Below are 16,523 nucleotides of genomic sequence, written 5' to 3'. Positions count from 1 at the left end.
ATTCTGCTTGCGTGAGGTGGTAGCTTATTGCAGTTTTGATTGCATTTTGCTAATAATTAATAATGTTAAGTATAGTTTCATGTGCCTATTGGCCATCTGTGTGTCTTCTTTGGAGAAATGTCCATTAAAGTCTTCTGTCCATTTTTCCGACTGGATTGTTTGGGGTTTTTTTGTTGAATTGTATGAGTTGTTTGTATATGTTAGAGATTAAGCCCTTGTCTGTGGCATCATTTGCAAATATTCTCTGCCATTCCATAGATTGTCTTTTCAGATTTTTTATGGTTTGCTGTGCAAAACCTTGTAAGCTTGAGTAGGTCCTACCTGTTTATTTTTGTTTTTATTTCTATTGCCTTGATGGACAAAAGAAAACACTGGTGTGATTCATGTCAGACAATGTTTTGTCTGTGCTCTTGTCTAGGAGTTTTATGGTGTCCTGTCTTATGTTTTAGTCTTTAATCCATTTTGAGTCTGTTTTTGTGCATGGTGTGAGGGTGTGTTCTAACTTCATTGACTTACATGCAGCTGCCCGGCTTTTCCAGCACCACTTGCTGAAGAATCTGCCTTTTTCCATTTTATATTCTTGCCTCCTTTGTCTAAGATTACTTGACCATAAGTGTGTGGCTTTATTTCCGGGCTTTTGATTCAGGCCCATTTATCTGTATGTCTGTTTTTGTACCGATACCACCTGCTTTGATTACGGCAGCTTTGTAGTGTTGTCTGAAGTCTGGGAGAGTTATGTCTCCTACTTAGTTGTTGTTGTTTTTAATGGTTCCATTCTTTTGCAAAATTTTACTTCTAAGTTTGAAGAATTCACTAACAAAAGAAACCACTTGTTATACACAAATAAACAATTTCCATTTTTTATAGAAGACTATTTAACTTAATCTCAATACTAAGTCTGGCTTTGGTATCAGGATGCTGGTAGCTTCATAGAATGTTTTTGTAACTGTTCCCTTCTCTTCATTTTTTGGAAGAGATTGAGAAGAATCTATATAAGTTCTTCTGTGTGTGTTAGATAGAATTTGACTCTGAGGCCCTCTGGTCTTGAACCTTTGTTTGAAGAAAGTTGTTTTGTTTTGTTTTGTTTTTAATTAAAGATTCTGCTTCACATCTAGTGATAAGTGTGCTCAGATTATATATTTTTTATTCAATTTTGAAGAAATGTGTGTTTTTAGACTTGGAGCTGACTGTGGCTCAAACCATGAATTCCTTATTGTGAAATTCAGACTTAAGTTGAAGAAAGTAGGAAAAACCACTAGACTATTCAGGTATGACCTAAATCAAATCCCTTACAATTATACAGTGGAAGTGACAAATAGATTAAAGGGATTAGATCTGATAGACAGAGTGCCTGAGGAACTATGGACAGAGGTTCATGATATGGTACAGGAGGCAATGATCATGACCATCCCCAGGACAAAGAAATGCAAAAAGGTAAAATGGTTGCTGAGGAGGCCTTACAAATAGCTGAGTAAAGAAGAGAAACTAAAGGCAAAGGAGAAAAGGAAAGATATGCAATCTGAATGCAGATTTCCAAAGAATAGCAAGGAGAGATTATGAAAGCCTTCCTAAGTGATCAATGCAAAGAAATAGAGGAAAACAATAGAATGGGAAAGACTAGAGATCTCTTCAAGAAAATTAGAGATACCAAGGGAACATTTCATGCAAAGATAGGCACAATAAAGGACAGAAATTATATGGACCTAACAGAAGCAGGAGAAATTAAGAAGCGGTGTTAAGACTACACAGAAGAATTACACACAAGAAGATCTTAATGACCCAGATAATTATGACAGTGTGATCACTCAGCTAGAGACAGACATTCTGAAGTACGAAGTCAAGTGGGCCTTAGCAAGCATCACTATGAACAAAGCTAGTGGAGGTGATGGAATTCCAGCTGAATTATTTCAAATCCTAAAAGATGATGCTGTGAAAGTGCTGCGCTCAATATGCCAGCAAATTTGGAAAACTCAGCAGTGGCCACAGGACTGGAAAAAGGTCAGTTTTCATTCCAATCCCAAAGAAAGGCAATGCCAAAGAATGTCCAAACTATTGCATAATTGCACTCATCTCACATGCTAGCAAAGTGATGCTCAAAATTCTCCAAGGTAGACTTCAACAGTACATGAACTGAGAACTTCCAGATGTTCTAACTGGATTTAGAGAAGACAAAGTAACCAGAGATTAAATTGCCAACATCCACTGGGTCATAGAAAAGCAAGAGAGTTCCAGAAAAATATCTACTTCTGCTTTATTGACTATGCCAAAGCCATTGACTGTGTGGATCACAACAAACTGGAAAATTCTTCAAGAGAGAGAGAATCTCTTCTCACCTGACCACCTGAGAAATCTGCATGCAGGTCAGGAAGCAACAGTTAGAACTGGACATGGAACAACAGACTGGTCCTAATTGGGAAATAAGTAGGTCCAGGCTGTATATTGTCACCCTGTTTATTTAACACATATGCAGAGTATACCACACGAAATGCTGGGCTGGATGAAGCACACGCTTAATCAAGATTGCCAGGAGAAATATAAATAACCTCAGATATGCAGATGACACCACCTTTATGGCGGAAAATGAAGAAGAACTAAAAACCCTCTTGATGAAAGTGAAAGAGGAGAGTGAAAAAGCTGGCTTAAAAGTCAACATTCAAAGAACTAAGAACATGGCATCCGGTCCCATCACTTCACAGCAAATAGATGGGGAAACAATGGAAACAGTGACAGACTTTGTTTCCTTGGGCTCCGAAATCACTGCAGATATGACTGCAGCCATGAAATTAAAACACCCTTGCTTCTTGGAAGAAAAGCTGTGACCAAACTAGACAGCATATTAAAAAGCAGAGACATTACTTTGCCAACAAATTTCCATCTAGTCAAGGCTATGATTTTTTCAGTAGTCGTGTATGGATGTGAGAGTTGGACCATAAAGAAGGCTGAACACTGAAGAATTGATGCTTTTGAACTGTGGTGTTGAAGAAGACTCTTGAGAGTCCCTTGGACAGAAAGGAGATCCAACTAGTCCATCCTAAAGGAAATCAGTCCTGAATATTCATTGGAAGGACTGATGCTGAAGCTGAAGCTCCAATACTTTGGCCACCTAATGCCAAGAGCTGACTCACTGGAAAAGACCGTGATGCTAGGAAAGATTGAAGGTGGGAGGAGAAGGGGATGACAGAGGATGAAATGGCTGGATGGCATCACCGACTCAATGGAGATGAATTTGAGTAATCTCTGGGAGTTGGTGATGGACAGCGAGGCCTGGCGTGCTGCAGTCCATGGGGTAGCAAAGAGTGGGACACGACTGAGCGACTCTACTGAGCTGATGTTTCTAGAAAGTTGTCCATTTCTTCTAGGTTGTCAAATATTTTTGTATATAATTGTTTATAGTATTCTCTTATTTCTGTGGTTATCAGTCAGATTTGGGTTCTTTCTCTTTTCTTCTTGGTGAACCTGGCCAGGGGGTTGTCAGTTTTGTTTACCCTTTCAAAGAACCAGTTCTTGGTTTTGTTGACTTTTTTTCCTCTCATTTTAAATCTCTATTGTATTTATTTTCCCCCTGATATTTATGATTTCCTTCCTTCTGCTAAGTTTAAGTTTTGCTTGTTTTCTTTTTCCAATTCTTTTTGGTAGTAGGTTAGGTTTTTTACTTGATATTTTTCTTGTTTTTTGTTTGTTTTTGTTTTATGAAGACCTATATCAGTATGAACTTCCCTCTAAGAATTGCTTTTGCTGCATCTCATAGAATTTTGTAGGTTGTGTTTTCATTGTCATTTGTCTCAAAGTATTTTTAATTACCTTTTTGATTTCCTCATTAACCCACTTTTTTTAATAAATATTATTTAGTCTTCATATATTCATTTTTTCTCATTTCTTTTCCTATGATTGATTTCTAGTTTCATGCCCTTGTGGTCAGAGATGCTTGAAATAATTTCCCTACTCTTAATTTGACTGAGGTTAGTTTTGTGCTCTAAGATGAGGTCAGTCCTGGAGAATGTTTAATGAGAACTTGGAAAAAATGCATATTCTGGCTTTTTTTGGATGTAGTGTCCTGAAAATATCAATTAAGTCTAAATGTTCTATTGTATCATTTAGGACCTCTGTTGCCTTTTTGATTCTTGTCTGAAAGATCTATCTTTTGATGTGAGTGGGGTGTTAAAGTCTCCTAGTATTATTGTATTCCATCAGTTTCTCCCTTTATGTCTGTTAGCATTCGTATTTGCTTAGTTGCTAAGTCATGTCCAACTCTTTGTGACCCTACGGACTGTAGCTTGCCAGGCTCCTCTGTCCATGGTATTCTCTGGGCAAGAATATTAGAGTGAGTAGCCATTCCCTTCTTCAGGGTATCTTTCTGACCCAGGGATCGAACCTACATCTCCCACATTGCTGACAGATTCTTTACCAGCTGAGCCACTAGGGAAGCCCACTTCTATATTAGATGCATATATATTGATGAGTGTAAAATCTTTTTTTGTACAGATCATTTTATAATTATGTAGTATCCTTCTTTATTTTTCTTCATAGCCTTTTCTTTAACATCTGTTTTGTCTAATATTAGTACTGCAATTCTTCCTTTCTTATCATTTCTGTTCTCATGAAATATCTTTTCCCATATGTGAAATCCATATGTGTCCTTTGCCCTAAAGTGGGTCTCTTGCATGCAGGATTTTACAGGCTCTTATTTTTACCCAATCACTCTATGTCTTTTGATTGGAACATTTAGTCCATTGACATTTGAGGTAGCAACCCAATCCAGTATTCTTGCCTGGAGAATTCCATGGACAGAGGAGCCTGGTGGACTATATGATGTCACAAGAGTTGGACACAACTAAGTGACTAACACTTTCACTTTCATTGATACATATATATTTATTGTCATTTTAAACCTTGTTTCTCAGTTGATTCTTTGCTTCATCTTTGTTCCTTTCTTTTTTTTTTCTGCTTTTCTTTTTGTGGCTTGAAAATTTTCCTTTTATTTTATGCTTGTGCTCTCTTCATTTAGGTTTTTTGTGAATTTATTGTATATTTTTTATTTGTGGTTGCCCTGTTTCTCAAATATGTTAACCCCTTCCTATATCTGCTTGCTTTAGACTAATAGTCATATAAGCTCAGGCACATTCTTAAAAAAAAGAAAAAGAATATGCATTTTGTTACTCTTCTTCCCCACGTTTTATAATTTTGATGTTCTCTTTTACATCTTCAGGTTTATTCTTTTGCCATTCCTTTTGTTTATCATTGCTTTCACAAATAGTTTTTCCTCTTTTTGATCTGTATACTGGCCAATTTAAGTGATTTACTTTTCAATTTCTTCCTTCCTACTACTTCTTGATTTTTTCTTTGCTTTTTCACTTTTTAAAAAATATATAAATTTATTTATTTTAATTGAAGGCTAATTACTTTACAATATTGTATTGGTTTTGACATACATCAACATGAATCCATCACAGGTGTACACGTGTTCCCCATCCTGAACCCCCCTCCAACCTCCCTCCCGACACCATCCGTCTGGGTCATCCCAGTGCACCAGCCCCAAGCATCATGCATTGAACCTGGACTGGTGATTCATCTCACATATGATATTATACATGTTTCAATGCCATTCTCCTGAATCATCCCACCCTCGCCCTCTCCCACAGAGTCTAAAAGACTGTTCTATACATCTGTGTCTCTTTTGCTGTCTCGCATACAGGGTTATCGTTATCATCTTTCTAAATTCCATATATATGCATTAGTATACTGTATTGGTGTTTTTCTTGATTCTTTTCTATTCAGAGATGACCTTTCAATACTTCTTTTAGAAGTGTTGTTTTAGTTTTTGTTTGTCTTAGAAATTCTTTATTTCTTCTCCTATTTTAAATGATAATCTTATCAAATAGAATATTCTAGGTTGCAGATTTCTCTCTTTCAAGACTTTGAATATATTTTGTTAAAGAAATATTTTATTGCAGTGTTTTGTTAATACATATTAAGGGGGAGAAAGATAGATTCAAAAAAATGGATATGGTAAATTTAATCCTGAATGACCAAACAATCTTGAAAAAGAACAAAGCTGAAGAACTCACACTTTCTGATTTCAAAACTTACTACAAAGCTACAATAATCAAAATAGTGTGGCAAGGGCATAAGATAGACATAGAGACTTGTGGAATAAAACAGAGAGACCAGATATAAACCCTCAAATATATGGATAAATTATTTTTAACAAGGATACCAAGAACATGCAATAGGGGAAGAACAGTCTTTTCAGCAAATGGTGCTGGGAAAACTAGATATCCATATGCAAAAGAATGAAGGTGAATCTTGCCTTAAACAACATACAATAGTCAACTCACATGTATCAAAGAGATAAATATCAAAGCTAAGAATATAAAACACTTAGAAGAAAACAGAGGGGAAAACCTTCATAATGTTGGATTTGGCAACGATTTCTTGAATACGACACCAAAAGCATAGGCAACAAAAGAAAGAAAAAAAAAAAAGGTAAGTCAATTTTCACCTGAACTAAAAACTTTCATATCAAATGATACTACAGCATGGAAGCATATGCACCATTTGTAAAATATATAACTAATGGGAATTTGCTATATGACTCAAGGAACTAAAACCAGGGCTCTGTAACAACCCAGGGGGGGTGGGAAGGGGTGGAAGGTGGGAGGGAAGTTAAGGAGAGAGGGAACACATGTATACCTATGACTGACTCGTGTTGATGTGTGGCCGAGGCCAACATAATATTATGAAGCAATTTTCCTTCAATTAAAAATAAATAAGTAAAAAATAGATACTATTAAGTAACACAACTCCAAAATGGAAGAAAATATTTACAGACCATACATCTGGTAAGTGATTAAGATCTAAAATACATAAAGTACTCTTATAACTCAATAACAACAAAAAATTTAAGGCTTGAATAGCCAAAATACTTGAATAGACATTTCTCCAAAGAAAAATTACTAATAGCTAATAAGCGCATGGAAAGATGTCCAACATCACTAATCATTAAAGAAATGCAAATCAAAACCACAATGAGATACTACTTAACCTCCATTAGGATAGCTATTATCAAAAAAAAAGAAGAAGAAAGAAAGAACAAACTTTGACAAGGATGTGGAGAAATTGAAACTCTTGAATATTCCTGGTATGAATGTAAAATGGTGTAGAAAACACCATGGAAAACAGTTTAGGAAAAAAGCTAAACATAGAATTATTGTATGGAAGGAAACACTCAAACAGATATGTATGCTCCAATGTTCACTGTAGCATTATTCACAATACAGATTTCCCCCTGCTATCCAAAACTAGAGTGTCCCTATGGAACCTTTTGTAAGCAGAGAGACCATAAAGCAAAGAAGCAATTGCTTTAGGAAATACCCTATTAACAGATACACAAAATAAATCAAGATGAACCACAGAAGCTCACAGACACAGTTCAAAGTTACAGCAGCTTGATGCTGATATGCCAAGTAGTTCCAGGGGAAGAAGCTTGGTGGTGTCACTCTCAGTGTTCAGGGTGTATATTGCCTCTGTAAAAGTTCTTGCAAAACAAATGTTCAATACTATTTTTGCTTTTTGTCTTTATTCACAAATGTAAAAATCATCCTTGAATTTCTTTCAGTTAGCAAAAACAGGTACTAATATAGATCTTTCACAGAAGCACAGTGGATCTTTCAAAAGCAGGGGATATGAAAAATGTCCATAAGTGGTGAATAAATGAATAAAATGTAGTATATATGTTACGGGGAAGAATGGACTCCATGTTGGATCTGTTTGTTTTTTTCTTTGCTTTGCTTTGTTTCCCATTGCTTTTGTTCACTAAAAGGATACTGTCCATACAGAATGACCTGTCTCAGAGAAACCTGCTCCTCTGCCTGAATGTTAAACCAAAATGTCTTTGTTCAGGACCCTGTCCACCTGTGGATGGCTACAGGAAGGAAGAAATTAACACACCTCCTCCCCAAGGCTAGCCATTCCAGGAAATATCTGTAAGATTAACGGCCTTTTTAACTTTACCTCCTCACTTCTCCCACTCTCTGATCTATAAAAAAATCTGGCATCCAGACCCTGATAAAATGGCTATTTTGAGACTTTAGTCTGCCCCTCTCTCAGTCAGCTGGCTTTCCAAATAAAGTTGTATTCCTTGTTTCAACATCTTGTCTCTTGATTAATTGACCTGTTGTTTGACAAGTAGAGTGAGCTTGGACTCAGTCATATATACAAATGATGGAATATTATTCAGCCATAAAAAAATAGAACAAAATTCTGATACATACTCCAATGTGGATAAATCTTAAAGACATGCTGTGTAAAACTAGCCAAGCACAAAAGAGTAAGCATTGCATGATTCCTCTTATATGAGCTATCTAGAGAAAAATAATTCATAGAAATGGAATGTAGATTAGAGGTTGGTAGAGGTTTAAGGACAAGGTAAGCAGGGAGTCATTGCTTAATGATTCCAAAATGTTCTGTATCCAGTTCCAATGTTGATGGGGTAGGGGTTGGGGGGAGGGTTCACACAAATAAGGAATTATCCCATACTAATGGTGAGTGGCGAGTGGCCAAGAGGAGATACCCCATGTTCAAGGTCAGGAGCAGCAGCCATGAGGAGATACCCCACGTCCAAGGTCAGAGAAACTCCAGTAAGACGGTAGGCCCTAGGAGAGGGCATCAGAGGGCAGATAGACTGAAACTACAGTCACAGAAAAGTAACCAATCTAATCACATGGACAAGAGCCTTGTCTAACTCAATGAAACTATGAGCCATGCCATGTAGGGCAATCAAGAAGAACAGGTCATGGTGGAGAGTTCTGATGAAATGAGGTCCACTGGAGAAGGGAATGGCAATCCACTTCAATATTCTTGCCTTGAGAACCCCATGAACAGTATGAAAAGGCAAAAAGATTTGGCACTGAAAGATGAACACTCCAGGTCGGTAGTGCCCAATATGTTACTGGAGATCAGTGGAGAAATAACTCCAGAAAGAATAAAGAGACAGAGCCAAAGCAAAAACAATACCCAGTTGTGGATGTGACTGGTGATGGAAGCAAAATCCAATGCTGTAAACAGCAATATTGCATAGGAACCTGGAATGTTAGGTCCATGAATCAAGCCAAATTAGAAGTGGTCAAACAGGAGATGGCAAAAAATCGACATTTTATGAATCAGTGAACTAAAATGGATTGGAATGGGTGAATTTAACTCAGATTACCGTTATATCTACTAGTGTTGGCAAGAATCCCTTAGAAGAAACGGAGTAGTCATCATAGTCAACAAAAGGGTTTGAAATGCAGTTCTTGGATGCAATCTAAAAAATGACAGAATGATCTCTGTTTATTTCCAAGGCAAACCATTCAATATCACAGTAATCCACGTCTATGCCACAACCAATAATGCTGAAGAAGCTGAAGACCAGTTGAACGGTTCTATGAAGACCTACAAGACCTTTTAGAACTAACACCCAAAAAAGAAGTCCTTTTCATTATACGGGACTGGAATGCAAAAGTAGGAAGTCAAGAAACACCTGAAGTAACAGGAAAATTTGGCCTTGGAGTACAGAATGAAGCAGGGCAAAGGCTAATAGGGTTTTGCCAGGAGACCGCACTGGTCATAGCAAACACCCTCTTCCAACAACACAAGAGAAGACTCTACATATAGACATCACCAGATAGTCAACACCGAAATCAGATTGATTATATTCTTTGCAGCCAAAGATGGATAAACTCTATATAATCAACAAAAACAAGACCGGGACTGACTGTGGCTCAGATTGCGAACTCCTTATTGCCAAATTCAGACTTAAATTGAAGAAAGTAGAGAAAACCACTAGACCATTCAGATATGACCTAAATCAAATTCCTTACGATTATACAGTGGAAATGAAAAATAGATTTAAGGGACTAGATCTGATAGAGTGCTTGCACTATGGGCAGAGATTCATGACATTGTACAGGCAACAGGGATCAAGACCATCCCCAAGAAAAAGAAAAGCAAAAAAGCAAAATGGCTGTCTGGGGAGGCCTTACAAATAGCTGTGAAAAGAAGAGAAGCAAAAAGCAAAGGAGAAAAGGAAAGATATACTCATTTGAATACAGAGTTGCAAAGCACAGCAAGAAGAGATAAGAAAGCCTTTCTCAGTGATCAGTGTAAAGAAATAGAGGGGAACAATAAAATGGAAAAGACTAGAGATCTCTTCAAGAAAATTAGATACCATGAGAACATTTCATGCAAAGATGGGCACAATAAAGGACAAAATGGTATGGACCTAAAAGAAGCAGAAGATATTAAGAAGAGGTGGCAAGAATACACAGAAGAACTGTACAAAAAAGATCTTCAAGACCCAGATAATCACAATGGTGTGATCACTCATACTCACCTAGAGCCAGACATCCTGGAATGTGAAGTCAAGTGGGCCTTAAGAAGCATCACTATGAACAAAGCTAGTGGAGGTGATGAAATTCCAGTTGAGCTGTTTCAAATTCTAAAAGATGAGGTGGTGAAAGTGCTGCACTCAATATGCCAGCAAATTTGGAAAACTCATCAGTGGCCACAGCTCTGGAAAAGGTCAGTTTTCATTCCAATTCCAAAGAAAGGCGATGCCAAAGAATGCTCAAACTCCCACACAATTGCACTCATCTCACACACTAGTAAAGAAATGCTCAAAATTCTCCAAGCCAGGCTTCAGCAATACATGAATGAGAACTTCCAGAAGTTCAAGCTGGTTTTAGAAAAGGCAGAGGAACCAGAGATCAAATTGCCAACATCCGCTGGATCATCGAAAAAACAAGAGAGTTCCAAAAAAACATCTATTTCTGCTTTATTGACTGTGCCGAAGCCTTGACTGTGTGGATCACAACAAACTGTGGAAAATTCTGAAAGAGATGAGAATACCAGACCACCTGACCTGCTTCTTGAGAAATATGTATGCAGATCAGGAAGCAATACTTAGAACTGGACAAGGAACAACAGACTGGTTCCCAATAGGAAAAGGAGTACATCAAGGCTGTATATTGTTACCATGCTTATTTAACTTCTATGCAGAGTACATCATGAGAAATGCTGGGCTGGATGAAGCACAAGCTGGAATCAAGATTGCTGGGAGAAATATCGTAACCTCATATATGCAGATGACACCACCCTTATGGCAGAAAGTGAAGAGGAACCTAGAGCCTCTTGACAAAAGTGAAAGGAGAGTGAAAAATTTGGCTTAAAGCTCAACATTCAGAAAACTAAGATCATGGCATCCAATCTCATCACTTCTTGGGAAATAGATGGGGAAACAGTGTCAGACTTTATTTTGGGGGGCTCCAAAATCACTGCAGATGGTGACTGCAGCCATGAAATTAAAACACCCTTGCTCCTTGGAAGAAAAGTTATGACCAACCTAGATGGCATATTAAAAAGCAGAGACATTACTTTGCCAACAAAGGTCCGTCTAGTCAAGACTCTGGTTTTTCCAGTAGTCATGTATGGATGTGAGTTGGACTTTAAAGAAAGCTGAGTACTGAAGAATTGATGCTTTTGAACTGTGGTGTTGGAGAAGACTTTTGTGAGTCCCCTGGACTGTAAGGAAATCCAAGCAGTCCATCCTAAAGGAAATCAGTCCTGACTGTTCATTGGAAAGACTGATGTTGAAGCTGAAGCTCCAATACTTTGGCCACCTGATGCGAAGAGCTGACTCACTGAAAAAAACCCTGATGCTGGGAAAAATTGAAGGAGGGAGGAGAAGAGGACGACAAAGGATGAGATGGTTGGATAGCATCACCGACTGAGTGAAGATGAGTTTGAGTAAACTCCAGGAGTTGATTGGTGATGGACAGTGAGGTTTGGTGTGCTGCAGTCCATGGAGTCTCAAAAAGTTGGACAAGGCTGAGTGACTGAACTGAACTGAATAGATAATTCCATTAGTGACAGCCTATAATACAGCCCAATTTGGACACTCTCTGCCTAGAAATAATATCAGGTTCCATAAGTTAAGGGTTTGTTACTGAACCAAACTGCAGTCCACTCACCTGTGCAAAGTAAACTAGTCTACTGATACTGGGCTAAGCTGAAAGAAAGTACAATGTTTTTTGTAGATGCCAAACAAGGAGTGCAGGCACCTGATGCTCAGAAAACCTGATATCCCTCCTGGCTCTCAGGGACCCTTTTTAAAGGGCAGAGTGATGGAAGGGAGTCACAGGTTGTATGATCACCTCATGCATAATTCTGACTGGTTAATGGTGAATAAGAGGGTGGTGTCACAGGTGTTAACATCATAAGTCCTCAGACTCCAGCCAGTCCGGGGGCTCATTGTCATTATCTAATTAGCTTCTTCAGTTTGGTGAGGGTTTTAGTACCTGTAAGACAATTCAGGAATGTGCATCAGACACTGTATCTATGTCCTTCAGGGAAGAGCTCAACATTCTGCGACTGCTTTGTGGCTGGTTTACAGTTTGACTCATTACCAGTTTTCCTGGCCCAAAATTTTGCTGTTGTTGTTACTTCAGTTTCCATCAATTCAATCAATTCTTGTGATTCGATCAATTCATCTTTTGTGACTCAGGGGAGGCCTTGGAGAATAAAACTTTTCTACCAAAAAAAAAAAAAAGAGAGAGAGAGAGAGTCAGGCAGAAGACATGGGATGGGAGGTTGAACCTGGGGAAGGCACCATAGGGTCCTGCTTGGTTACAGGTTCAGTCCTACAGGACAGCCCCCACCCACACCACCACCTCAGACACCAACCACAAGTGCAGGCTGTCACCTGGGCTTTGGACTTACCAGCTACATATCAGAGGTTCGAATGAATACTTCCTCAGGCTTTGGCCAGCTGATGCGGAGTCAGTTCATCGGAAAAGACCTTGATGCTGGAAAAACTTGAGGGCAGGAGGAGAAGGGGTTGAATGGCATCACTGACTCAATGGACATGAGTTTGGGCAAACTCCAGAAAATACTGAAGGACAGGGAGGCCTGGCGTGCTCTAGTCCGTGGGGGTCACAAAAACTCGGATGTGACTTAGCGACTGAACAACAAAAGTGATTTCAGAAATTGAAGACAAGGGACCAAATAGTATAACAAAAGATGTTTGCATTATTCTAATAGCTCAGGAAATTCTGAAGATTTTGAGAGCTGTGAGCCAGGAACTGTGGACAAAGACCGAATATACGTGAGACAGATATATCCATCTCACGTATATTCGGTCATCTGAATGATACAGTTGAATCACAATATTGAAGATAATTAAACATTTTGGAAATGTATAACGTTGACAGTTGCAAAACACGGTTTTTATTTAACGTTACTGAACTGACAGTTAAAACAGTAAGTTTTGGATTACATAACCACAATATACAATTTAGGTTGTATCAACTTAAAAAAATGCAGAACATGAGAGTTGCAAGTTAAGTTTTATTTGGTGCAAAAACGAGGACTGCAGCCCAGGAGACAGCACCTCAGATAGCTCTGAGAAACTGTTCCAAAGAGGCAGGGGGAGAAGGTAGGTATGTATGTGATTTTGGTGAAGGAGAAATACATGCAATCAAGCACATATTTTCCCAGAAGTTTTCTGCTAGTCTGGTGAAACTTTCTGCTTATTGTATTTGTCAATCCAAAATCCTGGATTGACATCAAGGAACAGTTGTCACCAGGAAGGATTTTAGTGTTTTTCTAGATATAAGGAGATACAAGAATTGGGCTCATAAAATTGACTCCTGAAAATATCTGTTAGACTAAACACACTGACTGAAACCACCTACCCTGGCCCGGCACCATAAGAACCATTTGCTTGAGTTATTTTACAACAGGAGGTCTTGGAAAGGAATACAGAACTAGTAAGCCACCACCAACCAAAAGAGTTTGGCAAAGGTCAAAGGAGATGCCATGTGTCCTACCGCCTTCCCAGAATCCTTCTCACTGACTTCCTTCTTGGCTGAGTAATATGTGTGCCACCAGGATGGACCCTGAATCAGAATGATTGGCTAGAAACAACCCAGAAACTCACCCCATCACCATAAAACCCAAGACTGCGAGCCACATGGTGGAGCAGTCCTCTCAGGTCCCCTTCCCCTCCTGCTCTCTGCCTGGGCACCCCTTCCCAATAAAGACTCCTTCTTTGTCAGCACAAGTGTCTCCTCTGACAACACTCATTTCTGAGTGTTAGACAAGAACCCACTTTCAAGCCCTGGAAGGTGTCTCCTTTCTTGCAACCTAACTATTTGAAGACCTGTCCTGCCAGTTTTTCCCAGAGCACAGGGTGCCTCATTGTATTCTCTACCCTGAACTCCTTTAAGGAGCTGTTGAAGATCAGCAGCTGCAGCAACACATGATTTAACCATTGTAAAGGAAGACAGCAAGTGCCCATGGCAAGTGCCAATTTGTAGTTGACATTTGTTTTACCACAATTAAAAAAAAAAAGAATCAAAATAAAAGAAGAAAGGATATAGATAGTAAGAAATGGAGTATTTCCTGCCATAGCAGTAAACAAGAATGTCACAGTCATCAGTGATTCCAATCCTCCAGTGCAACCATGAAAGAGAAGACTACCTGTGGTCCAACAGCTATCACGCTGCCTCCACTCACTTCAAGGAACCAAGGATGTAAAAAAATGCAGGATGCTGGCCCCAGGTAGCTGAGATGCATATGAACAGAATGATTTCAGTAAGCCCAGACTCTTGCATCTTCCATACATAGAAAAGTGCTAAATTCATTAACTTGAGATATTTCATTAAGTAACAATAATCTTTGATGTTCGGACTACCTGCCCCTTGTTGCAAATTTCTATATAGCCTAACTCCTCCCCACCACCTTCTCGGAACACTTCTCTCAGGGTTACTTGAGATGCTGTCTCCCAGGTCTGAAGTCCTAAAAATTTCTGCCAAATAAAACATAACTCTCAACTTTTAAGTTGTAATTATTTTTAAATTTTACAGTAGTGAAGATTCCAGTTCACATCACACATGATTTTTGCACTTAGCTCAGAAAAAAAATAAACAAATTTACAAAATAAAATTGGGACTTTTAGTGAGGGGGAAGAAGGTCTTGCCACGCCTCTGAGAGGAAACAGGCAGCGTTGATCAGAAGCACTTTCAGTTTATGAGTGAATGGCAAGAACGCTGACTATCTTGACGTCTCCAACACCATTCTCCACTGCTAAGAGCATGATCTGGCTGTTCCTGTCTCTCCTGCTTGTCTCCCGCCTTGGCCCAGGTAAATGCTGAAGTATACCCATGTAGTCATTCATGTTTGACTCCTGGTTTTGTGCAGTTTGCGCGATCTAAATCACCTACATTTAGGTGTCTGTCTGTATCTCTACTAAGGGATCCGGTGGGGCTCACAGAGGTGCCTGATAAACTGCCATTGCCTCTCAACTTAAAAGCTTACCACCTGAGATCATTTAGAGTTAACAGCTTCAACTGTGTCTGTATTTAAATGAATTATACGCTGGGGCATGGGAAATGAGCTTTTCTAAGACACGACTGGGGTTTATAGCCAGCATGTTGTGATATAAAGATAGCTAAGGTTAAGAAAAGAAGCCTTCTCACCAGAGTAGCTACTATCTTACTGCGTGATCACAAGTAGGCTACATGTTCTTTCTTAGCCTCATCGAAAATATTGAAAATCTATGGTTCTGCTTAGCTGAAATTTCTGAACCCAACTAAAACACTCAAAATAGTGTTCATGGTTTTTGCGTACTGTGAAAAAACTACTCTCCAGCTTTCCTTTCCTTTGATGCAAATCAGGGACTAGCTAGTCCAGCAATACTTACTCTGCCAGACAGGAATTCTCAGATCCTACATGCTTCTCACTCCCTGCTATCCATTATGTGGAAAACTTGAAGGTTCATGTCAGGTTTTGGGGAAACACGAGTGGTCCAGTGGGGCCAAAGTACAGGAAGGGGTAGGAGACAAGACAAGAAAGCTATCCCAGAACTAGCCCAGGGTAGCAGGTAAAAATAGTTAATATCCATTGTGGGCTTGTATTGTTCCAGGCACTGGGTCAAATGCTACACTTACATCATATACATAAGCTTTCTGACACTTCTAGGAGTCTGTACTATTATTATCCCCTTTTGAAATAACTCTCACAGATTTCATTAGCCAGTAGGTGGCAAGCTCTTGTGATAGTTTTGAGGAACAGTGACCACTGAATCAAAATGGTAGCAGCACAAGAGAGAGGACAGAAGCAAGAATCACCACAGACGTAGAATTAGCTAGATTACCTGGCAATGGGAATGAAGTGGGGAGAGAGTTCATTGTCATCCAATAAACAATCATTGAGCACCTACTGGATGCCCGGCACTATTCTAGTTTCTGAGTGTACACCATGAATGAAGCAGAAAAAAATTTCAGCCCTCACGGGGTTAACATTTTAGCAGAGGAAGCAAACTAAAAACAAAATAAATAAGTGAAACAAATAAGTATATTGGATAGTGATAAATGATAAGGAGGAAATAAATCAAGCAAGGAAAGGAGAGATTAAATATTGGGACAGTGAAATTTCAGACAGAATAGCCAAAAAGTTTACAAAGTTGGGAGGGGGAGGAGGGAGCAGCT

General features: G+C 38.9%; 1 protein-coding gene across 16 annotated transcripts in view; it reads left to right on the top strand.

Moving 5' to 3' along the window:
- The first annotated feature begins 15,058 nt into the window (after positions 1-15,058).
- Positions 15,059-16,523, top strand: part of SLAMF6 (SLAM family member 6) — an 82,434-nt gene continuing 80,969 nt past the window's right edge. For all 16 annotated transcript variants that reach the window (XR_006061358.2, XR_006061360.2, XR_009600586.1 and 13 more), the window contains exon 1: positions 15,059-15,177. Coding sequence is in view for 11 of the 16 variants with exons in the window: in XM_060415249.1 (XP_060271232.1) it covers positions 15,072-15,177 (106 nt within the window). In the remaining 5 variants the exon portion in view is untranslated. The remainder of the gene's footprint in view (positions 15,178-16,523) is intronic.

This window comes from Ovis aries, chromosome 1, assembly GCF_016772045.2.
Source record: "Ovis aries strain OAR_USU_Benz2616 breed Rambouillet chromosome 1, ARS-UI_Ramb_v3.0, whole genome shotgun sequence".
NCBI lineage: Eukaryota > Metazoa > Chordata > Mammalia > Artiodactyla > Bovidae > Ovis > Ovis aries.
Note: the sequence above shows the minus strand (reverse complement) of the source record. Positions and strands in the feature narration are given on the sequence as shown.